Source organism: Nerophis lumbriciformis, linkage group LG34 (assembly GCF_033978685.3).
Source record: "Nerophis lumbriciformis linkage group LG34, RoL_Nlum_v2.1, whole genome shotgun sequence".
Classification (NCBI taxonomy): Eukaryota; Metazoa; Chordata; class Actinopteri; order Syngnathiformes; family Syngnathidae; genus Nerophis; species Nerophis lumbriciformis.
Window position 1 is genome coordinate 21,658,179 of NC_084581.2, and position 26,285 is coordinate 21,684,463.

A 26,285-nucleotide genomic window follows, 5' to 3' on the forward strand; every position below is an offset into this window, starting at 1 on the left:
CGCAAATGTTCACAAAGTGGTGACCCTCGCCCCATCCTTGTTTGTGAATGACTGAGCATTTCATGGAAGCTGCTTTTATACCCAATCATGGCACTCACCTGTTCCCAATTAGCCTGTTCACCTGTGGGATGTTCCAAATAAGTGTTTGAGGAGCATTCCTCAACTTTCTCAGTTATGGTATTTTTTATTTTATTTTATTTTTTTTTTGTCATAAAGAAATACAATATTGTGTGCTTACGGACTGTATCCCTGCAGACTGTATTGATCTATATTGATATACAATGTATATATTATGTTTTTTATGTTGATTTATCTGTGTTGGACCTGCGATGAGCTGGCGATTTGTCCAGGGTGTACACCGCCTTCCGCCCGATTGTAGCTGAGATAGGCTCCAGCGCCCCCCAAGGGAATAAGCGGTAGAAAATGGATGGATGGATGGATGGTAAAACCAATTCCATCCTTTTGGGTCAATTCCTAACCTCAGCAAGATAGATAACTTTACAGTCAAAGTGGGTGACAATGTGATGACAAACACAAACAAGATTACCTATCTAGGCTGCAACCTTGAGGCTAATCTCTCCAGTGGAAAAAATGACTACAAATGTAGTAAAAAAAAAATCAACCAACAAATTTGGTTCATACATAAGATCGCCCTGATAGTGGGTAGATACCCACTGAAGACTCCAGCTAGCACAAGCACTCATTCAACCACACTTTAACTATGGAGTTAATGTTTGGTACCATGGTGCCTCAAAGGCCCTAAAAACCAAGCTCCAGACAGGCGAAAACAAACTGATTAGGCTTCTACTCAACTTTCCGCCAATCATTTCCTTAGTGTGGGGTGGCTTTTGGTAGCCAACAGAGTACAGCCTCTTGCAATTGGCCTGGTGTACAAGATACACTTTACCACAAAAATACCCATGTACCTGTTTGGATACTTACAAAACGTAAAAGATATCCACCACTACAACGTCAGAGGTAGTTCTACAAATTACGGTCAACCCAGATTTGATTCCAAAAAAGGTTTCAATTTGTTTGCCTGATATACCACCTAGTTGTAGAACTCCCTACCGATGTATAGTACAGAGATACTAATGAATCATATTCGGTACTATACCGCCTCTAAAAGTACCGGTCCCCCCCACCCATCGTCGTCACGTCATTTCATTGCTGGTTTATGAGCCGACGAGCATGTTCGGCAACGCACAATCACGGAGTACTTACAAGCAGACAAGGTGTGTCGGCAGAAAAGGTAGAACGGACGCATTTAACGATAAGGTGAAGTTATAACACTGAAACACCCACAGGAAAAGGTGCTTAAGACATGGCTAGCTAGCTAGCGGCTAAAGTCTATCCGCAGTCTATAGTGTTGTAGCTACTTCTAAATCACTAATCCTCACCTTCTGTCAGGCTTGGTAAAAAGGATAGGACTCAGATGCAGAGTAGGGAACTTAGACAGGCTTTTATTTTGACAGCTTCCTTTCACCTCCAAAGTCAAGGAATACAATATCAATTTTAACCAAAAAACTAATCGGCGAAAAAGGTTCCAAAAAATACTGTAGGAACAACCGAAAATCACTCCGAACGGAGGAAAACACAAAAGCAAAGACGAACAAAAATTATGCGCCGTATATGCTATAAAATGTATTAACAAAAAACGCTCCAACAGGAGGAAGAAACAACAGCTATGAAAAATTCTACACTATCTAATCTAATAAAGGTTAACAAAAATTGTCACTCAAAAATTTGAGGAAAGAATGAAAAATAACTGATAACTCACCACTTCGGCTGAATAAACTAAATAACAAAAATTCACTCTGTTGAGGAGGAAGAAAGGAAAACTCAAAATAGCAACAAAGGGATTCAGGATCAAGGAACATAAGCACGAGACGAGGTGAGACGAGGCAAGGCAAGGCAAGGTGAGGCAAGGCATGGACATGGATGCCAGAGAGCACGAATAAACGAGACAATCTGGCACAGAACAAAGGGAGGAGTGGGCTTATAAGACACATGAGGGTAATAGGCAACAGGTGGAAACAATCAGGGAACCGGGATGACGTCAGACTGATGACACAAAAGGAAAGGCAAGTGACCTGAAACGAGAGGAGAGTTACTTTTCAAACTAAAACATGCAAATCACAAGACAGAAAAAACCAAGACAAGACATCCCTCACCGCGGTGTGACACCTTCATGGCGACAAATAAAATATGTTTCTTACAAGTATCATCCCTGCAGGACGAGAAATAGCTAAACATGTTTCACTACATACAATAGCTCACCGACGTCACAATGTAAACAAACGCCACTGGTGGATCTACACCTAACATCCTCTGTAATGATACCAAGTACAGGAGTCGATACTACTATGATTACATCGATATTTTTTAGCATTACAAAATCTTCTTTCGTTTAAAAAAAAATTATATGTTTATAAACTCAGGAAACACGTCCCTAGACACATGATGACTTAAATTATGACTATTGTATGATCCTGCAACTACTTGGTATCGGATTGATACCCAAATTTGTGGTATCATCCAAAACTAATCTAAAGCATCCAAACAACAGAAGAATAAGTGATTATTACATTTTAACAGAAGTGTAGATAGAACATGTTAAAAGAGACAGTAAGCAGATATTAACAGTAAATGAACAAGTAGATTAATAATTCATTTTCTACCACTTGTCCTCAATAATTTTGACAAAATAATACAATGGAAATGACACGATATGTTACTGCATACGTCAGCAGCTAAATTAGGAGCCTTTGTTTGCTTACTTACTACTAAAAGACAAGTTGTCTAGTATGTTCACTATTTTATTTAAGGACAAACTTGCAATAAGAAACATATGTTTAATGTACCGTGAGATTTTTTTGTTAAAATAAAGCCAATAATGCAATTTTTTGTGGTCCCCTTCATCTAGAAAAGTACTGAAAAGTATCTAAATACATTTTGGTCCGGGTACCGGTACCAAAATATTGGTATCGGGACAACACTAATCTCATGCTTCCTTCAAAGCCGCTTAAAAGTCACTTATATACATCCATCCATTTTTCTATTGCTTGTCCCGTTCGGGGTCGCGAGGGGTGCTGGAGTCTATCACAGCTGCTTTGGGCGGAAGGCGGGGTACACCCTGGACAAGTCGCCACCTCATCACAGGGCCAACACAGATAGACAGACAACATTCACACTAGGGCCAATTTTAGTGTTGCCAATCAACCTATCCCCAGGTGCATGTTTCTGGAGGTGAGAGGAAGCCGGAGTACCCGGAGGGAACCCATGCACTTACAAGCGGCGGCAAATCGTAATTGAGAAAAAAAAAATAAAATAAAAAATAAAATATATATATATATATATATATATATATATATACTTTTTTTTTTTTTTTAATTTTCCTGCAGTATTGTTGTCTTTTGAATGTTACCTTCTGCACAGCACTTTGTTCCCTGTATGTTTGCTGTATATTGCTGAATTTCCCCCAGGGATCAATAAAGTACTTTCTATTCTATTCTATTCTATTCTATGTTGTTCCATGTTATGTGGGTTGAAATAAAGGATTTCGATGGAAACAAGCTCAGGCTTTACTGTATAATTTCCTTTCAGTTGACCTTGTACCAGTGAATCTCTACTGTCATGAAACTATACCCTTTCCTATGCAAACTTCTTTTTTTGTTTTCTTTTTTTTTCTTTTTTTAAAGAATGTATTAATCAATCAAACAAAGCAATACACAATACCATAATAATGTAATCCAATTCCAAAACCAACCCCGACCCACCAACATTCAGAATAACAATAAACAGAGCAATTGAGAGGACACACAAACATGACAGAGAACCAGAGGTGTGGACTCGAGTCACATGACTTGGACTCGAGTCAGACTCAAGTCATGAATTTGATGACTTTAGACTCGACTTGACAAAATGTAAATAGACTTGCAACTCGACTTAGACTTTAACATCAATGACTTGTGACTTCACTTGGACTTGAGCCTTTTGAATTGACATGACTTGACATGACTTGCTACTTTCCCCAAAACCCAAAGATGAAAAAGTTATTCGGGAGCGCTCCGTATTTTTCATTGTGTACTTGTCTATCAGCGTTGCGTGTGTCAGTTAAAAGGTCAGTTAAAATGTATAATATATTATGAATATGTGTACCGTTTTAGCTAGCTTTCTGACATACTGTTGGTTGTTTACCTCAGTGGTCCCCAACCACCGGGCCGCGGCCCGGTACTGGTCCGTGGATCGATTGGTATCGGGCCGCACAAGAAATATATATTTTTGTTTTTCTTTTTTTAATTAAATCAACATAAAAAACACAAGATACACTTACAAGTAGTGCACCAACCCAAAACAACTCTCTCCCCCCTTTTGTTCTGGGCATTGAACATGAAGACTCTTCCTTCACTGTTCCGAGTGGCCATGAGAGTCTTGGCAGTGCCTGCCTCCAGTGCTCCAGTGGAGCGAGTTTTCAGCCATGGTGGCATCATACTACGCCCCCATCGTGCACAAATGACTGACAGACTCTTGGCTAATTTGGTCTTTTGCAAATGCAATGCAGCATAGGGCCCTGACATATAAAAAGTACAACTTTTTTGTTATGTTCACGTATATGTCATGTTTTTTCAATGTTAACACTTTTGTACAAATAAGTACATTTGCACTTTATTTTTCAATGTGTTTGTTCTGTAAAGGAATGAGTTAATGTTTAAAATGACTGGTTAATAGTGCTATTATAAAGTGCAATGTCAGCACAATTTTCTTTCCTGCAATTTAAAATGCACTTGTTTTAATAAATAAATACAGCGTTTGAAAAGCATACACAATCTGTGTTAATATATTAGTCTGTGGTTAAAAGGACTTGAAAGGACTCGAAACTCAAAATGCAGGACTTAGGACTTGACTTGAGACTTTCCAGTCTTGACTTTGGACTTGACTCTGGGCTTGCCTGTCTTGACTCGGGACTTGACTCGGACTTGAGGGCAAAGACTTGAGACTTACTTGTGACTTGCAAAACAATGACTTGGTCCCACCTCTGCAGAGAACAATCTAAAAGTAGTGAAACAAAAATGAATATTATCAACAACAGTATCAATATTAGTAACAATTTCAACACAGCAGTGATTAAAAATCCCTCATTGACATTATCATTAGACATTTATAAAAAATAATAAAAAATAAAAAATGAACAATAGTGTCACAGTGGTTTACACACTTGCATCGCATCTCATAAACTTGACAACACATTGTGTCCAATATTTTCCACAAATATATAATAAGTCATATTTTTGGTTCATTTAATGGTTAAAACAAATGCAAACTTCTAATAAATTCTCCACTCAATCAATAAGGCTGCCGCAGTAGAGGTTGCCCAATTACCTCCTTCCCCCGCCCCTCGGGTAAAAAAAAAAAAGGTGTCACATGACCTGTCAAGTAGGAAGTGTCTAGTTAGCCCTCGAGCACACAAGCGCAAGACGAAGCAAGCCCAGAAATCACCGCCGTCTCAGTGTCGTCGTTTCTCCTGGAGATTGATACATTTAACCGGTTCGAATTAAAAGCACTAAATTAGTCGGCCGCAGTTATGGACGCGAAGGTGTTTTTTTTCGCCGCAGCCTTGGCTTTGATTGGCGCATCTGCCTCGTCAGACACAGGTAAGTTTGCTTCGCCAGCTAGTGCGGCTAGCCGCTAGTTGAGTAGCCGTCTTCTTTACGAAGCGAAATGCCTTTTTATGAAAACGTGGCACATTAAATGTTGTTTTGCGTCATTTAGCTTGTGTCACTCATGCATGCTCCCGACTGGCAGCTTCATTTCCAGGCTGGCCAGTGAGGCTGCTTTTGCCCGAAGCAGCTAGCGTTAGCTTTAGCACACTGACTGACACGTTATGACATACTGTTTTGGAAATAGTTCCTTCATAGACCTGAGCTGGAAGCGTTTGACACAATAAATGCTGGTTCTGTGATGGAAAGTGCCCTCAAATGCCCTGATATGTTGCTCATAGAATTGTGGAGTGTAGTTGTTGATTTTTAATTTTTTTTTAAAGAAAACTCTACTACTCTCCATTTTATAATCAGAATAATAACTTTCTTTCTTTAGTTTATTTCGAACATGAACACACTTACAGCATAATACATCACACAATTTCATATCATTTCATTTTACCGTATTTTCCGCACTATAAGGCGCACCGGATTATTAGCCGCACCTTCAATGAATTACATATTTCATAACTTTGTCCACCAATAAGCCGCCCCGGATTATAAGCCGCGCCTACGCTGCGCTAAAGGGAATGTCAAAAAAACAGTCAGATAGTTCAGTCAAACTTTAATAATATATTGAAAACCAGCGTTCTAACAACTCTGTCCCAAAATGTACGCAAATGTGCAATCACAAACATAGTAAAATTCAAAATGGTGTAGAGCAATAGCAACATAATGTTGCTCGAACGTTAATGTCACAACACACAAAATAAACATAGCGCTCACCTTCTGAAGTTATTCTTCATTCGTAAATCCTTCGAATTCTTCGTCTTCGGTGTCCGAATTGAAAAGTTGCGCAAGCGTGGGATCCAAAATGGCCGGTTCCGTCTCGTCGAAGTAATCGGAGTCAGTGTCGCTGTTGTTGTCCAGTAGTTCTGTGAATCCTGCCTTCCGGAAAGCTCGGACCACAGTTGTGACCGAAATATCTGCCCAGGCATTTACGATCCACTGGAAAATGTTGGCGTATGTCGTCCGGCGCTGTCTGCCCGTCTTAGTGAAGGTGTGTTCGCCTTCGGAGATGTGTGAAAAAAGCCACCCGGCCTCTTCGCGTAAACTTCCCTTAACCACTCGCTCATCTTTTCTTCATCCATCCATCCCTTCGAGTTAGCTTTTATGATGACGCCGGCTGGAAAGGTCTCTTTTGGCAAGGTCTTCCTTTTGAATATTACCATGGGTGGAAGTTAGCATGGCAAGCTAGAACCACAGTGAAGGATGACTTCTCATTCCCTGTGGTGCGAATATTCACCGTACGTGCTCCCGTTCCACAGTGCGGTTCACAGGAATATCAGTTGCTGTGAAATACGGTAGTAATCCGTGTGCGGATGGAGAGATTGCGTCTTTTTATGAACCGGATCCTTTTCGCTTAGTAGGAGCCATTTTGTGGTCTTTACAGATGTAAACAGGAAATGAAACGTACGGTGATATCCGCGCGTTTTTTCTTCTTCTTCCGGGGGCGGGCGGTAGCTTACAGTAGAAGAAGAAGCGCTTCCTGTTCTATGGGGGCGGGTGCTTACCTTGGCGGTTGCTTGCGTAGAAGAAGAAGCGCTTCCTGTTCTACCGGGAAAAAAGATGGCGGCTGTTTACCGAAGTTGCGAGATCGAAACTTTATGAAAATGAATCGTAATAAAGCGCACCGGGTTATAAGGCGCACTGTTAGCTTTTGAGAAAATTTGTGGTTTTTAGGTGCGCCTTATAGTGCGGAAAATACGGTACATCATGTCTAAAAAGCAGTAGGATTGATTGATTGAAACTTTTATTAGTAGATTGCACAGTGAAGTACATATTCCGTACAATTGACCACTAAATGGTAACACCCGAATAAGTTTTTCAACTTGTTTAAGTCGGGGTCCACTTAAATTCATTCATGATACAGATATATACTATCAAATATATACTAACATCATAATAATAATTTAATCAAAAAGGTCAACCAACGAACGAGATTTCTCTATAGAATCTCCTCTCTGGTCAACAAAAGCACCATGAGGATTCTAGTGGGAACTCTCGTTCAACCCTTTTTCGATTACGCATGCACCTCCTGGTACCCTAGCACCTCCAAAACCCTCAAATCTAAACTCCAAACATCCCAGAACAAGCTAGTCAGATTACTTCTAGACCTCCACCCCAGATCCCACCTCACTCCTACCCACTTCTCCAAAGTGGGCTGGCTCAGGGTGGAGGACAGAGTAAAACAACTTGCACTGAGCCTAGTCTATAAAATCCGCTACACCTCCCTGATACCGAAGTACATGTCAAACTACTTCCTTAACGTAAATGACCGCCATGACCACAACGCCAGGGGGAGCTCCATTAACCACGTTAAACCCAGATTCCGATCTAACAAAGGGCTTAACTCATTCTCTTTCTATGCCACATCAATGTGGAATGCGCTCCCAACAGGTATAAAAGAAAGGGCATCTCTATCCTCCTTCAAAACCGCAATAAAAGTACACCTCCAGGCAACTTCAACCCTAAACTAACACCCTACCCGGATTGTTAATAATCAAATGTAAACAATCAAATGTAGATACTTTTCTTATGCCTTCTGATCTCTCTCTCTCTCTCTCTCTCTATGTCCACTACTTGTTGTACATATCCTACCAAGTCAGACCTGCACTGTTTCAATATCCATTTCTCTGTTCTCAATTGTTGATGACTGATGATAACAACCAAACCTAACCCCCCCACCCCCTCCACAACCCGAATTGTAAATAATGTAAATAATTCAATGTATACACCCTGATGATTATCTTGTGTGATGACTGTATTATGATGATAGTATATATGATAGTATATATCTGTATCATGAATCAATTTAAGTGGACCCCGACTTAAACAAGTTGAAAAACGTATTCGGGTGTTACCATTTAGTGGTCAATTGTACGGAATATGTACTTCACTGTGCAACCTACTAATAAAAGTGTCAATTAATCAATCAATCAATACAGTCATCACACAAGATAATCATCAGAGTATATACATTGAATTATTTATATTATTTACAATCCGGGGTGTGGGATATGGAGAGGTGTGGGGGGTTTAGGTTTGGTTGGTATCAACACTTCAGTCATCAACAATCCGCATCAACAATTGTACCATCAGAGAAATGGACATTGGAAGAGTGTAGGACTGACCTGGTAGGATATGTACAGCAAGTAGTGGACACAGAGAGAGAGAGAGATCAGAAAGTATAAGAAAAAGTGTCTACATTTGATTATTTACAATCCGAAGAGGTATTATTTGGAAGGTAGGGTGTTAGTTTAGGGTTGTAGTTGCCTGGAGGCGTTCTTTTAGTGCGGTTTTGAAGGAGGATTGAGATGTCCTTTCTTTTACACATGTTGGGAGTGCATTCCACATTGATGTGGCATAGAAAGAGAATGATTTAAGACCTTTTGTTAGTTCGGAATCTGGGTTTAACGTGGTTAGTGGAGCTCCCCCTGGTGTTGTGGTTATGGCGGTCAAAACGCCACTACAATAGTTTAAAACAAATAAAGTGCACTTTTGTGCATGATGTCACACAAGATATTTCAATAACTGTCAAATAAAAATGAGCTGCATAATAGGAAATCAAATAGTGTATGTCCTTCGCTATGTGGTAGGTTACTGCGGACGTTATTTCCTTCTGTTGTTGACTATTTTTTTTCATACAATGTTGATGTGGAAATGGTTGCCTCGGCATTTTGTTACCGAACGGAGATGTTGACATGCGGAGTTTCAAGGACTCTTCATTCTCTAGCGGGTGACTTTTCAAATGATGCTACATATTAGCAATAATGTTACTTTTTGTAGCAACGCTTTTGCCCCACATTTGACAAATTACGATTGTCTGTTCGACATATTCCCGCCAGACGATGGACCCCCTGCTGTTTTTCTTGGGAATGAATTCTTCCTTCATTTGTTACCAGATTCGCACCTTCTTTCTCTCGTATTACAACTCGCACCGCAGCTAACGTTACCAATGACGCTACCTTTCTGCTCCGCGAGGGCGTATACATACAGTATGTGACGTATGTAAGAAGGTGCGCTTGTTTTATGTCTCTGTGAGAAGCAGACAACATTGAGTGATAAAAGCCTGTAGTGTAATGCCCGCAGCTAAAAGCAACTGCGTGAGAACGTATACTCGAATATCACGATATAGTCATTTTTTATATCGCACAGAGACAAACCCGCGATATATCGAGTATATTCGATATATCGAGTATATTCGATATTTCGCCCAGCCCTAGGAAGAAGCATCCATCCAACCATTTTCTACCGCTTGTCCCTTTTGGGGTCGCAGGGGGTGCTGGAGCCTATCTCAGCTGCATTCGGGCGGAAGGCGGGGTACACCCTGGACAAGTCGCCACCTCATCACAGGGCCAGCAAAGCTTATTTAATCCTACTCCTTTCCCACTTCAGAGCGTTTTGATTGATTGATTGAAACTTTTATTAGTAAATGGTAAATGGGTTATACTTGTATAGCGCTTTTCTACTCAAAGTGCTTTGACATTATTTCCACATTCACCCATTCACACACTGATGGCAAGGCCCTAACCACGACCCATAAGGAGCAAGGGTGAAGTGTCTTGCTCAAGGACACAACGGATGTGACGATGTTGGTCGCAGTACAGTACATATTCTGTACAATTGACCACTAAATGGTAACACCCGAATAAGTTTTTCAACTTGTTTAAGTCGGGGTCCACGTGAATGAATTCATACATTCATTTACTGACTTCTTTTTGTAGCACAATGACATCCGTGAATGATTAATACAGCAGTTTTGTAATAGATAAGTCAGTCATGGTACACATACTGAGAGGAAGAATATCAATCAATCAATCAATGTTTATTTATATAGCCCTAAATCACAAGTGTCTCAAAGGGCTGCACAAGCCACAACGACATCCTCGGTACAAAGCCCACATAAGGGCAAGGAAAAACTCACCCCAGTGGGACGTCGATGTGAATGACTATGAGAAACCTTGGAGAGGACCGCATATGTGGGTAACCCCCCCCCCCCTCTAGGGGAGACCGAAAGCAATGGATGTCGAGTGGGTCTGACATAATATTGTGAGAGTCCAGTCCATAGTGGATGCAACATAATAGTAAGAGTCCAGTCCATAGTGGGGCCAGCAGGACACCATCCCGAGCGGAGACGGGTCAGCAGCGCAGAGATGTTCCCAGTCGATGCACAGGCGAGCGATCCACCCCGGGTCCCGACTCTGGACAGCCAGCACTTCATCCATGGCCACCGGACCTGTGCCCCCCCCCCCCCCCCCCCCCCCCCCCCTCCACAAGGAATAGGGGAGCAGAGGAGAAAAGAAAAGAAACGGCAGATCAACTGGTCTAACAGGGGGGCTATTTAAAGGCTAGAGTATACAAATGAGTTTTAAGATGGGACTTAAATGCTTCTACTGAGGTAGCATCTCTAATTGTTACCGGGAGGGCATTCCATAGTACTGGAGCCCGAATAGAAAACGCTCTATAGCCCGCAGACTTTTTTTGGGCTCTGGGAATCACTAATAAGCCGGAGTTCTTTGAACGCAGATTTCTTGCCGGGACATATGGTACAATGCAATCGACAAGATAGGACGGAGCTAGACCGTGTAGTATTTTATACGTAAGTAGTAAAACCTTAAAGTCACATCTTAAGTGCACAGGAAGCCAGTGCAGGTGAGCCAGTATAGGCGTAATATGATCAAACTTTCTTGTTCTTGTCAAAAGTCTAGCAGCCGCATTTTGTACCAATTGTAGTCTTTTAATGCTAGACATAGGGAGACCCGAAAATAATACGTTACAGTAGTCGAGACGAGACGTAACGAACGCATGAATAATGATCTCAGCGTCGCTAGTGGATAAAATAGAACGAATTTTAGCGATATTACGGAGATGAAAGAAGGCCGTTTTAGTGACACTCTTAATGTGTGACTCAAAGGAGAGAGTTGGGTCGAAAATAATACCCAGATTCTTTACTGATTCGCCTTGTGTAATTGTTTGGTTGTCAAATGTTAAGGTGGTATTATTAAATAAATGTCGGTGTTTAGCAGGACCGATAATCAGCATTTCCGTTTTCTTGGCGTTGAGTTGCAAGAAGTTAGCGGACATCCATTGTTTAATTTCATTAAGACACGCCTCCAGCTGACTACAATCCGGCGTGTTGGTCAGCTTTAGGGGCATGTAGATTTGGGTGTCATCAGCATAACAATGAAAGCTAACACCGTATTTGCGTATGATGTCGCCTAGCGGCAGCATGTAAATTCTGAAGAGTGCAGGGCCAAGAACCGAACCCTGAGGAACTCCGCACGTTACCTTAACATAGTCCGAGGTCACATTATTATGGGAGACGCACTGCATCCTGTCAGTAAGATAAGAGTTAAACCACGACAAAGCTAAGTCTGACATACCAATACGTGTTTTGATACGCTCTAATAAAATATTATGATCGACGGTATCGAAAGCAGCGCTAAGATCAAGAAGCAGCAACATAGATGACGCATCAGAATCCATCGTTAGCAGTAGATCATTAATCATTTTTGCAAGGGCTGTCTCCGTAGAGTGATTTGCCCTGAAACCGGATTGAAAAGGTTCACAGAGATTGTTAGACACTAAGTGTTCATTTAGCTGCTGTGCGACAATTTTTTTGAGGATTTTCGAAATAAAAGTTAAAGTTAAAAGTTAAAGTACCAATGATTGTCACACACACACTAGGTGTGGCGAAATTATTCTCTGCATTTGACCCATCACCCTTGATCACCCCCTGGGAGGTGAGGGGAGCAGTGGGCAGCAGCGGTGGCTGCGCCCGGGAATCATTTTGGTGATTTAACCCCCAATTCCAACCCTTGATGCTGAGTGCCAAGCAGGGAGGTAATGGGTCCCATTTTTATAGTCTTTGGTATGACTCGGCCGGGATTTGAACTCCCAACCTACCGATCTCAGGACGGACACTCTAACCACTAGGCCACTGAGTAGGTGGGACACCGGTCGGTAGTTTACCATGAGGTCAGGATCAAGGTTAGGTCTTTTGAGCAGAGGATGAATAACCGCTTTCTTGAATGCTCGGGGAACAGTGCCAGAGGAAAGTGATAAGTTTATAATATTTAGCACTGATGGACCTAATAATACAAAAAGCTCCTTGATAAGTTTCCCAGGAAGCGGGTCAAGTAAACATGTTGTTTGTTTTATCCCACTTACACGCCGTAATAGTTCCTCTAATGTTATTTCATCAAAAAGAGAGAGACTATTTTGTATTGCAGTATCCGTCGTAGATACAGTTGTATCTGTGTTAATAGAACCCAGTTGTAGCTGGAATATCTTATTTTCAATAAGGTTGAAAGTGTTCCTCATAATTCTTCTTCTTTGTACTTTGTAAGCACTATTAATTTGAACAATCTCTTAAACTGGATCATATCAGTACATTGTTTAACTTCTTTACTTAATCCATTCCATAATTTTAATTCCACATACTGATATGCTAAAGGTTCTAAGTGTTGTACGTGCATACAAATGTTTTAAATTAGATTATCATCTAAGGTTATATTTCTCCTCTTTAGTAGAGAAGAATTGTTGTATATTCTTTGGTAGCAGGTTATAGTTTGCTTTGTACATAATTTGAGATGTTTGCAATTTTACCAAATCATCGAACTTCAATATTTTTGACTCAATAAATAAAGGGTTTGTATGTTCTCTATCTCCAACAATATGTATCAATCTAACTGATCTTTTTTGTAACACGGTTAACGAATGAAGCGCACATTTGTAGTTATTCCCCCATATTTCTGCACAATAACTCAGATATGGTAACACTAGCGAGCAGTAGAGAATATGAAGTGATTTTTGGCCCAGGACGTATTTTGCTTTATTCATTATTGTTTAATGTTTCTTGCCACTTTCATTTGATAACAAATCCAAAAGTGCAACACATTAAAATACATAAAAACTAATAAAAGAGAGAGACATTGCAGAATTTACAGATAAGTCTTTCAACTTAGACAAACTTTAATGATCCACAAGGAAAATTGTTCCTCACAGTAGCTCAGTTACAAAGGATGGAAAGGATAATGCAGGTATAAAGTAAACTAAAAATGTACCGTAGTAGCAATATAACATATGTAATATTTACATATTATATAAACAGTATATCAGTGGTCCCCAACCTTTTTTGCACCACGGACCGGTTTAATGTAGGCATTATTTTCAGGGACCGGCTTCCCACTTGTGAAAAATACAACTCACTATAACGCTGAACTAGTGGGGGCCCTGGGCTTGTTTCTTTGTAATGATATGCTGATGGAAATCAGCCTTTGGCTACAATCTGTCACATTTATATTTGATATGTTCATTAATGTGCATTGTATCATGTCACGAAGTTATAACAAATGGCAACTTTCTGTGAAGTTTTATTGTACATCTATAAACAAGCTCATTGGTGTGTCTAGTGCACAGGTGTCAAACTCTAGGCCAGCGGGCCAGATCTGGCCTTCCACGTCATTTTATATGGCTCGCAAAAGCCTGGAAATGTCAATAAAATACCTTATTTTCTTTCTTTACTTTCTTGTTTTCTTACTAAAGGGACTATGTTTTTTTCTAGTTTGACAGGGAAAAAAATTGTCCAATATTGCAACAAATATTATATTATCTAACTTTGTTGGTCAAAATCCAAATAAATACTCAAATACTTATGGTTTCAAAGCAAGTTATCCATCAAACTGTACACTATAAAAATGACCAATAGATTTTACTGTAAAATTTATGGAGTTTTTTTACAGCATATTACTGTAAGTTGAAAAAAAAAAAACGACCAATGTTAGTTTTTTTACAGTAAAATTCTGTCGACTGTGCTGTCAGTTTTTTTTTTTTTTTAAATCCACGGTTGATGATTTTATGTAGCACATTTTATTATGGTGAAAAACTGGCAGCTGAGTTGACAAAATAAAATTAAACAGCAGTAGTATTTCTATCTACAATAACATGTTGTAAAAATAATAATAAAATAACACCATATATTTTACAGTAAAAGTCTGGCAAAGAAGCTGCCAGTTTTTTTCTGTAAAAAACAGTGTTCAAATCCAGTTTAAAAAAAAAATTCTTGATGTAAAATGTTTTCAAATATTTAAATTCCTAGGCAAATTCATTAATTATTTACTGTTACAAGTGTCCCTCTATTGGCAGCCATGTGGCCCTCAATAAAAACAAGTTTGACACCCCTAGTCTAGTGGGACAGGCCAAAGTTAAGTCGGAGAAAATGCAGTCCTTTATAAATTATTTAATGTTTCTCTCCAGCCCGGTCGCAAATGCTTCACGGACCGGTACCGGTCCCCGGACTGGTGGTTGGGGATCACTGCACTATATGATATATACTGATATATTATATTTTTATATAATATATACAATATGTAACAATTACCATGTACAATATTACAGTATATGTAACAGTTGCAGCATAAAATAGAGTGTAGATCCAGCAGAAAATAGACATTATAAACAAAGAGAGGTAGCTAACATAGAAGCGGTCAGGTTGTAGTATGAGCGCCGCTGTCCCTCTATTGTCTGGTGGAGTGGGTGGGCAGGATTGTCCATGATAGCGAGTAGTTTGTCCCTCACTGACACAAACGCCTTCAACTGCATGCCAATACTTTGGCCGGCTTTCCGGATCAGTTTATCAATCCGGTTTAAGTCCCTTTTGCTGGTGCTGCTCCCCCAACAAACCACTGCAAAGTACAGGGCACTGGCCACAACAGACTGATAAAAGATCTCCAACAGCTTGCTGCACACGTTGAAGGATCTAAGCTTCAGGAAAAAGAGTCTGCTCATGCCCTTCTTGTAAACAGCTTTGCTGTTGTCCTTCCAGTCCAGTCTGCTGTTCAAGTGGACTCCCAGGTACTTGTACTGCCCCAGTAGTGCCACCTCCCGGACCTGGATCTTGATGGGCTCCACAGGGGTTATTCTCTTCTTGAAGTCGATGACCAGCTCCTTGGTCTTGTCCACATTAATCAAATTAGCTGTTGGCTTTTCTAAAAAGATGTGTCTTACTGCTTGTCTTCACCAGGGCAAGCTGGAGCCTATCCCAGCTCACTTTGTTGACCGATTGCATACATCTTATTCTGGTCGCAGGTTAATCACAGGACATATTGACACACTCAGGTCAAATAAGAGTTTTCAATTAACCTTTAATACACACTTTTTTTTTTAGACATACCCATAGAGCAGGGGTCTGGAACCTTTTTGGCTGAAAGCCATGAAAGCCAAATATTTTGAAATGCATTTCTGTGAGAGCCATATAATATTTTTTAACACTGAATACAACTAAATGCGTGCATTTTTAAGTAAGGCCAACATATAGAGTATAATAAGTATCTTATTCTTTTTAGTAACATTGTTATTCTAAAGCTAACCAATAATAAATAACATACTTTTTACCATTAATGTGACTTCTTGAACAGATGCGGTAGAAAACAGATGAATGGATTAAAATGCATGAGAATGTTTTATATTTTGAATGTTATTTTTAACACTGTGATTACCAGCGGAATTATTCATTACTTACCGTCTTAAGCAATGTCAGGTAAGATTTATCGGAGAGCCAGGTGCAGTCATCAAAAGAGCCACATCTGGCTCGAGAGCCATAGGTTCCCTACCCCTGCCACAGAGGATTGGGCACAACACACAAAGATGTTCCAGTCGAGGTTTGATCAATAAATACTTACAATTTATAATATGATGTGTTTGCAGATGGATGTCTCAACGTCACATGTGCTTCTTGTGAAAGCACGATCGACTGCCGGTGGGTCATCTGCAATTCATGTGAGTATCTGTCCCTAAATATGTGTGAGGAATGTGCAGCGACAGGCACAGGTTGGTCTTTGTGAGGACTAAATTGTGCGACATTGACTCATAATTCCTGGGGAATGGAGGGAATGTATGTAAGGGGCCGCTGACTCCGATCTGGCGTCATCTTGCATCGCTAAAAGTGGAGCGATGTTCACATAGCGAAAAAAGGCAGGATGTGCAAGGATGGATGCAATTGCAGCCTACATTTTAACTTTTTATTATAGGTGACAAAGTAATTGGCTATTTGTATAAGTAGGTTTTATTATTAATGTCACCAAACAAGGTCACATGTTTAATGGATGAAGCAGGAACTGCCTGACATGATTTCTTATCTATAATCGCAATCCCACTCAGCAGATATGACATGCGAGTTGGATAAAACTACGCTATTGTTGTCAGTGGAGGTCGGACTCCAGCGTGACGAGTTCTTGTGAATTCGACAGAATGTGTCCACCAGTGCAAGTGAGGCCATCTGTGGCAGGAAGCTTTCCTTATCTTCATACTGTGGGCCGGAGAAGAAGGAAATGGAAACGGCATTAGCGAGAGAAAAAGGGCACACTGCTACGATCCTGTCATCCTGCTCGAATTGAAATCTTAACACTGTTTACGCGCTGAAGTTCACAGGCTTTTTTGAATAAGACAAGGGTGGGTGGTGATCTCTTAGGGTAGTTGAACAGTTCAACAACTGCTAAAAAAACAGCAAGCAAACAGCCAAAGGAGGAGAGCTAATGCAAGTTTAACCACCTTAAAATGCAGTAAAAAAAAAAAAAATGTTATGTTCTATTTTGTGGGTTATCAGGACAGAAAAAGTGGAATGCAAATAAAGGCAAAACAACTTCTAAAATTGAACCTAATCCACAGTTGCCAACCCTCCCGGATTTTCCGGGAGACTCCCGAAATTCAGCGCCTCTCCCGAAAACCTCCCGGGACAAATTTTCTCCCGAAAATCTCCCGAAATTCAGGCGGACTCAGGTCCATGAGGACCTGAGTCCGCTAACCCACAATATAAACAGCATACCTGCCCAATCACGTTATAACTGTAGAATGATGGAGGGCAAGTTCTTGGTTTCTTATGTGGGTTTATTGTTAGGCAGTTTCATTAACGTCCTCCCAGCGCGGCAACAACACACAACAGCAGTCACGTTTTTGTATACCGTAAAGCAGTTCGTCTGCCGTAAACAGCAATGTTGTGACACTCTTAAACAGGACAATACTGCCATCTAGTGCATTTGATGAAAGCACTTTTGTGCGTGCCACACATCAATGCATCATCAGAGAGGGTGTTCAGCATGGTTCGAAAAATAGTGACAGAGAATAGAACAAGGATGGACAATTCAACCCTTAACTCAACAATGAGTAGATGAGTGTTATGTGTGTGTGTATATGTGTAAATAAATGAACACTGAAATTCAAGTATTTATTTTATATATATATATAATAAAATAAATAAATATATATATATATATATATATATATGTATATATGTGTATATATATATGTATATATGTGTATATATATATATATATATATATATATATATATATATATATATATATAAAATACTTGACTTGGTGAATTCTAGCTGTAAATATACTCCTCCCCTTTTAGCCCCGTCCCACCCCCGCCCCCCTCCACCCCACCTCCCGAAATCGGAGGTCTCAAGGTTGGCAAGTATGACCTAATCCTTTACTTTGGATTTTTTTAAACCATTGATCCCAATTGGAAATGATGCACATTCTAATAATTGCCATCATATAACCTTTATAAACTGTAAAGGCATTTCAAAAGCAATATTTAATGCTTGGAAGTGTAAAAGTAAAAATGTAAATATGAAAAACTTGCCTAACTTTAATAAAACAATGCAATGGCTACTCTGAGTCATGTCGCTGATGCCAATTAGACATGCTGAATATTCATGTGGAAAAAAGTTCTACATTAACAACACTAAATGTATGTTGTTTTTTTTTAATTCAAGCTTTGTATTTAAAAACAACAGCTAAATTGTACATTTTAGCGCCTCTGATAAATGTCCGGGCTGCTCAGTACAACATGGCTAAAGCACTTCATTTAAGAATTATTGCACATTTTGTTTTCATCAGTGTTATCCTTTTTACTTTTAAATGACAGATAAGAATGTTAAAATGGTCCTAATCATGCCCTGCACTGTTTTATGAGGTAAAATGTTCACCACCATGCACACCTAGTGTTTTCCCTTGTACCAAAACATCTTTGCTGTTCTAGAATAAATTACTTGTTTGTTTTTTGAGCGCAGCAAAAAGTGCCATGTCATTTGGGGCCAGAAGAAATGGATTTGTATAAAATTACACATTAAGCTAATGGCCTGCTGCAATGTCATGACTTCATTTATCGTTTCATGCAGTGATTTTATGTAAACATTCCTTTGGCATCAGAAGCGACTATACCTGCAGGCCAAGCTCAGCTGCTGTGCTTGGTAGTACAGGATATATATATATATATATATATATATATATATATATATATATATATATATATATATATTAGTGTCTGTGACAAAGCATCACTGCTCTGATTGATCATATTGTTTCCAGACCAGAGACACATAAGTCCTCATATACCGGTATGTACTTTATGTAAACTAATGCCCCCCACCCCCAAACATCATTGAAATGTATGAGGGCTAGCACTACCTTTTACAGCTGCCTGTTACATAGAAGTCCCATCATCCCCTGAAAGGTGAGGGAAAAATAGTTCAACCAGCATGTTAAAATCCTTTAGAAAAGAATTGTGTAACTAACCCACTGTCTCCAATTTCAAAGGGTGTCCCTCTAAAAGACCAAATACAAGCTTCTTTATATAAAATGAGCATTAAACAAGCTGCATGTCGTCACCTTTGTGCATACATCTTAAGGTGTGGCTCCAAAGCCCAACTCTACTCCATGGCTGCTCATGCCGTGCTTCAAAATGGGGCGTGATTTTGACTTCAAATGTGTACAAATTGAGTAGTGCTGCTGTTACGAGGTGAAACCATGGAAAGATGAATACAAAACCATGCATACAGTATAATACAATGCAGCAAGGCTATTCAGTTACAAATTCAGTTGTTTGTTTTCAAAACATTACCCGGGCTCTCTGGTCAGGAATCAGCAGGTAATGACAACAAACAAACACAAAGTAATGTCATGAAAAAGCAAACAAAGTTTCAAAGTGTTTCAAACCCATGGAGCAAGAATTTTAAGGTAGGTAACGTTGGGTGTCTGACGGGGTTCGTAGTGGTGTCACACGCAATTTTTTTACATGTTCAGGCAGTGAAGGGCCTTTTCCTCTTTGATAACATCAAGAAACTCAAAGAGGAGCAGTTGTTGCTCTGTTCAGCTATGTATGTCCGCACCATCCTGTTACAATTGCGGTTGGAAGATCCAAACTGCACTTTTCTGAAAGTAATGATATTTCTTCAGTCTTGACATTGTAGTCTTGTTGTACCACAACGCACTCATTGCAAATTTGTTTGGAGTTAGGTATCAAATATTTGTCAGTCCATGCAGGATTCAACCAACAATTCCTAAAGACATGGTTTTAAATTACTCTCAAGGGAAGTCATGCATTGTGGGTTGACTGTTGCCAGGCTACATGGAGTGTTGCATTCACAGTCTATACTAAGATAGGAATTTTTGCTGACATGACGGCTGAATGTTATTTTTTCGGGAGTTGTTTTGACCACCGCCTGGGTCACTTGGTGATGGACTGCGGGCCACTAATTGAATACGCTTGCAATACTGCGGTTTGTTGTTCAAAGTGGAACTGCGCTTTTTGGGGAATTTTGCCTATCATTCATGCCTATCCTTCATATTCCTTATGTGAGACAAGTACACATAAGTTTTTCTTTTTTATGCACTTTAACTCGTAAATAAACACTAACACAAGTCAGCCAATCATGGAGCCGATGGAAGTCACTCTATTCCCCATATAAAGCGCTTTAAAAAGCCTCCATAAACCTCCGTTATAGTTTTATATTTACGCTGTAGATATATTTGTACCGTATTTTTCGGACCTTCGACTGCACCGTATTATAAAGCGCACTGCCGATAAGCGGGTCTATTCAGGTCTAATTTCATACAAAAGGCGGATTATAAGATGTGTTAAAGGGGTCATATTAGGATTTTTGTTCTATATTTAAAACATTTCCTTGTGGTCTACATAACATGTAATGATGGTTATTTGGTCAAAATGTTGCAAAGATTGTTTTACAGACCATCTTCAAGCTGCTTTCTGAACATACTTTCATGATGGACCGTTTTGTGGGTGGGTTTTATTTACATGGTTCCATTTTGACAGTGTCTTTTCCCCGTCATCTTTGTTCTACTGGTAGTTTTTAGCGCTTCCATAGCGAGTCTACTGACAGATATGTTAGAACTGTACGCTACTTTGTATTAGAAATAGCAAAAGCGAGGATGAATGCCCCATAACAAGAGGATTGAGAAAAAGAATGCACTTGACTACAATGGCGAATGCGTGCAAATTTTCGGGAATTATGCAGATCCCATATACACATCAGCAGGTACCAATAGGTAAGAAAAGTTGGTTTTGCATAATATTGCAAAGCAAAAAGCCTGATAATGTTTCCTAATATGTGCCATTTTGGGGTCCTAATACACACAACCATAATACCTGTATGTTGAAGCGCAGTTGACTACGTTAGCCGTAATGCGCAGACAATCCATCAAGCGGTGCGGCTTCATAACCTACAAAATCGTATTAAAACGTTTTGACAGCTTTTTGAGCGCCGTGTGTAATGTTTTGTATTCTCAATGAAACATCAACATTTTGGGCTTTCTCGCTAGCTTCATTTATTGAAAAGGCATCAACTTGCAGTCCACACATACAGTATTTTCCGCACCGGTTTATAAGTCGCACCTTCAATGAATGGCATATTTCAAAACTTTGTTCATATATAAGGCGCACCTATGCATTCATTAGATGGAGCTGCGCTAAAGGGAATGTCAACAAAACAGTCAGGTCAGTCAAACTTTATTAATAGATTACAAACCAGCGTACTGACAACTCTGTTCACTCCCAAAATGAATAAACAGCTGTTTTATTATTTTCCCCGAGGTAAAGTCAGTGACGTGGTGTTTTGTTTATCTTTTAACAGCAAGGTATAACATGTAGTGCAACATTTATATCACATAGTGGAGGGGAACTTTTCCCTGATTCAATAAACGCGTAAAAAACAGTGACACTGTTTCGGTAAATCAAACGTTTGTGCAATCACAATATAGTATCACTCGAAATAATGCAGAGCAATAACAATATCAATAACTCAACGTTGCTCAAACGTTAATGTCACACAACACAGCACACACAATAAACATGTAAAGCTCACTTTATAAAGTTATTCGTCATCCACGAATCCCTCGCATTCTTCTTATTCAGTGTCCGAATTAAACACCATTTATTCGTTTGTTAAATTCTCTCGCTGCTGCTCTATTCCCGTGTTCTACTGCGTGACTGATCGTCTTAAGTTTAAACTCTGCGTTGTAAGCGTGTCTCTTAATAGAAGCCATTTTTGGGTTAGAAGTGCTTCTTCTTCTACGGGGGAAAATGAAGTCGGCGGCTGCTTACCGTAGAAGAAGAAGCGCTTCTTATTCTACGGGGGAAAATGAAGTCGGTGGCTGCTTACCATAGAAGAAAAACTTCTTCTTCTACGGGGGAAAATGAAGTTGGCGGCTGCTTATCGTAGTTGCGAGATCTAATCTTAATGAAAATGAAGTTTACGTTTGTTGTGGCTCAATATTGGTCCATATACAGTATAAGGCGCACCGGATTATAAGGCGCACTGTCAGCTTTTGAGAAAATTGGAGGTTTTTAGGTGCGCCTTATAGTGCGGAAAATACGGTATCTTGTGTCACTGCCATCTATTACACCATGTACCAAATAAAATTGCTTCGAGGTCTAAGCACAATGAGAATGAATCTGTACATTAAGGCGCTCTGTCGATTTTTGAGAAAATGAAAGGATTTTGAGTGTGCCTTTTATAGTTTCAAAAATATGATAATGTAACAGGAGCATTTGTAATAAACATGTATTTCCTTATTTTGATCATTTTAAGCATATGGCAGCGTATTAATTTCCAACGCATCACGACGTTCGCTTTTCCCTTCAACAACATCACAAGTGTGCATCAAGCATCAGTATGCTAATGTTGCTGGAGTTGCAACTGGCTGTCTGGTGAAAGCAATTAAGTATGCTTGTTGAGAGTGTGACAGGCAAAGGAGGTACACAATAGTACACACTATGATTATTATAAAATACATCTGAAAATCTATTTGGGTTCACGTTTAGTGGATCTTTACTGGGGGTTTTTTACGAGTAAATATATATGTATAATGAAAAAAACATGACATGAAAAGGAGACGCAATCACGAGGTGTCCTCAGTTGTGACTCACTGGGTGTCAAACAATCAAGGGCTTGGTTTGTACCAGTATGATAATCACGGTTCAACTCGAACATGGGGAATTCACCTGTTGTCCTTTCAAATACATAACACAGACAACACCAATCAGTTTTGTGTCACTGCTTTGACTTCCTGTTATTTAGGACAGGGAGCTTTTATGATGGGGCAAAGTCCCATGTCATGGTTAAATAGTAATTTGATTGAACAAGTAGAATAGTATTCACTGCAGTTGTCAACACTAGGAAAACAATTTGTTTCTCTAGCTGTAGTGTGGTAAGCAGCAGTTTTGAAATCCGCAACATACACTAACAACAAGATATCTGTGCATTTTTCCAGGATGCTTTGTAATAAACAAAAAACAAAAACTTGAAGCATGAACACAAATTGAAGTGATGTTCTTCTGCATTTCAGCAATACCTGCTTGCCGCAATATTACTCTTGTGGAAGCATCAAATGACACCTGTAGCAATACCAGCTGCTCCGGTAGGTATCCTGTTCTTATACTACATTGATACACTCTGTTTGGACTTTCTTAGACTCCAAAGCAACATTTGTTTATACTATGCATCGACTTTGCTGCTTCATGTAAACAACATCCATTATCAGCTGTGAGCCATTTCTCAATGAGAAAAGCACAAAACACCGCCTCTCCTGGGTGTGGTATAGTATATTGGATTGTGTAACAATTTTTTCTTGGTCGAGAGGCTGTTGACTCTGGAGTCACATGCATACTGCTACGCTTTAAATGTGTCAGCTCTTTGGGCTCTCTGTTTTCTGTCTTCTCTAACGGACTTGAAGCTGACAAGCGTGGGAGTTTTTTTTTGTTTTTTGCAATTTGTGGGCGTAACCTTGTGGTTTCCATGGCTTTGTCCTTGTTAAAACCTTGTCTTGGTAATGGTTCCCTGTCCAGCTTTTTTGACATCAACTGTCCAGACTTCCAATACTCCGTCTGTTGCCCCTACCACCGCAATCCCCCCCACCCCTGTCGTCACCGTCTCTATCAGCAGCAGCCCTCTGCCCACCACAGGTAAACCCTTCGCTACCCGCTTTCTGCTATATCATCTGCATTCTGCACTCTTAGTAGTTAAATATTTTTTTTCATCAGGAAGTATCACTTCACTTTTTTATGTACAATGAAACCTTTTGCACAGGATGACCATTTTTACTTTACACTTTCAAAATACGGTGGGAACTCTATAGTTGAACAATACCAATTTGTTGTTCAATTTTTTTATGTATCCCTTCGAAAGTTGCACAAAAACCTTAACCTTTAACTCTCCAATTTTTCATTTTTTATTGGCTTTACCGTACTATACACTAGTGATGGCAAATTGGACAATGCTATTTTTGTCCACAATACATCAACAATAAAAAGAAAAGCAACACAATTGACTGTACACTAAAAATATCTCCTTGTGACCAACACATTTTTGATGAGCAATCCCCAAGTGAGCTTAGTTTCTTATGCAAACTAGCGGTTTCTTTCCAGGCTGCTCAATACAATGTCTAAGCTGACACTGATTAAAAGGAAAAACGTAATGAACACCGCACATATATTTGTTTGACGTACTGTATGGATTAATCTGTCACGCTCTGGAACAGATTGTGTTCCACTACACAGTTTATAAGAAGCTTTATCTTCTTCATAAGGAGTTGCCTGGTTTCCACATTTCTGCTAAGCTTTGCTGGTTGTTGGTATTTATGATTAACACATTTATTTAGTTTCTTGAACTGTATCAAATGGTGTAAAGGCTGACTGTCACTGTGACCCTGCTGCAGAGATCACAGCCAATATCACCACTGCTGCTCCAACACCCAGTGTTAACACCTCTACCACCATCGCCACTACCACTACCACTACCACTATCAACGCGACCACTGCATTTATTAATTCCAGTGAGTGGCTCATGCTCGTTTTATTTACCCAAACTGCACTACACGGCGCCTGACTTCTTTTTTTCTTTTTGCAGGCACGATACAAACTAGCGTCGCCCCGGTGACATCTTCTCCCGCTCCCCACAAGAACTCAACCTTCGACGCCGCCAGCTTCATCGGGGGCATCGTGCTGGTGCTGGGCCTCCAGGCGGTCATCTTCTTCCTGTACAAGTTCTGCAAATCCAAGGACCGCAACTACCACACCCTCTGAAAGCACACCGCTCATTCAATGTCTACAATCTCTCAGCTAATATTACCCCACAAAGCAAATCATTCCCATACCATTCACCCTTGCCGTGATGGACTCAAACAGTGTTTCCAAACGCCCACATCTTTGTGCAGCTTCTGCTTTCAGACCTGAGTGAGTATCAGAACATCCATGCACGCTTTGTTTGGGTGATTGCACAATCTATTCAGGATTCATCTGGCAGATATAGCTTTAATTTGGAACCAGTGTTTGACTTCTGAATGTAACGGCAACGGTTGAGTTCAGCCAGTTCAATCATGGCTTCGTTCCCTCTCCCTTACAGTTCTATCTTGTATATGTTGGTTATAGATGATATAAAAGAGTTTATCATATGCGCGAGGGGTTACAATCAACACAAATAAAAAGCCATTTATGAGGCGAGGGGTTTTCTCTCTAGGAGGGCTGTAGAGTTACACATTTTGTGGTTGACTTTCTGGGCAAAGATCAGCCAAACCAGTTGTCAAGATAACACTGCGTAAAAGAGCAGTTAGTTGCAATAAAACATCAATTCCATTTTCTGTCTATCATCACCCGGTTTGGTCGTTGAGGTGATCTTTAAAGATTGTACAGTATTTTTAGGATTATAGCTAATGTGTTAAATGTATGGAAGAAGACTAATGGGGACGGCGTGCACTTTCCGTGATGTGGACCGTAATTGGTGTTAAGTGCCTTTTTAATGTCCAGTGTAGTTGAAGAGGGAAAGGATGATTGTATTTGATTGAGGCCTGAGTGTCATTAATAGTTTCCCAGCTGGACTGAAAAGCCTTAGTTATTGAAGACCATAGAACATAAGAAGCCTTAGCATTCAAGGCGTTAGTCCTATTTACCATCTAGCTGAAGCCCCTCTCCCCAGTGTATGGAAGACCATACCTATGCATGCATGGTCTTCTCATTCACTTCTCACCACATCATGCTTTCAGTTTGGGAGGCTCTAATGCTAAAATACTTGACTATCGAAGGGGTTTGAGTTATACTAAAACAAATATTTGTAAATGAGAAGTGTAGTTTGGCTGCTATTGCTGTGTGATTTTCATTTTGTCTCCACCCTGTGCCGATTTGTGTCTCACTTTGAAGCTGTGAAGTTCAGGGCAGGCCTAATGG

At 39.9% G+C, this 26,285-nt stretch overlaps 1 protein-coding gene across 2 annotated transcripts; it reads left to right on the forward strand.

The window, feature by feature from the left end:
- Positions 1–5,419: 5,419 nt before the first annotated feature.
- On the forward strand, positions 5,420–25,562 carry cd164 (CD164 molecule, sialomucin). 2 transcript variants are annotated; one of them, XM_061929987.2, is made up of 6 exons: positions 5,420–5,654; positions 16,470–16,541; positions 23,414–23,485; positions 23,913–24,029; positions 24,782–24,898; positions 24,973–25,562. In XM_061929987.2, the coding sequence occupies exons 1-6, from the start codon at positions 5,585–5,587 to the stop codon at positions 25,146–25,148; spliced, it is 624 nt and encodes a 207-aa protein (XP_061785971.2). In that variant the 5' UTR covers positions 5,420–5,584; the 3' UTR covers positions 25,149–25,562. The 2 variants fall into 2 exon arrangements, with proteins under 2 accessions (XP_061785971.2, XP_061785972.2); XM_061929988.2 differs by lacking the exon at positions 23,913–24,029.
- Positions 25,563–26,285: the final 723 nt, after the last annotated feature.

What these genes read in the sequence shown, in the direction of transcription:
- cd164 (XM_061929987.2), top strand. Translation starts at nt 5,585, where the DNA reads ATGGACGCGAAGGTGTTTTTTTTCGCCGCAGCCTTGGCTTTGATTGGC. An exon ending in TAGCAATACCAGCTGCTCCG is followed by an intron (nt 23,486 to 23,912) that starts GTAGGTATCCTG and finishes TTCCCTGTCCAG; the next exon opens with CTTTTTTGACATCAACTGTC. An exon ending in CACTGCATTTATTAATTCCA is followed by an intron (nt 24,899 to 24,972) that starts GTGAGTGGCTCA and finishes TTCTTTTTGCAG; the next exon opens with GCACGATACAAACTAGCGTC.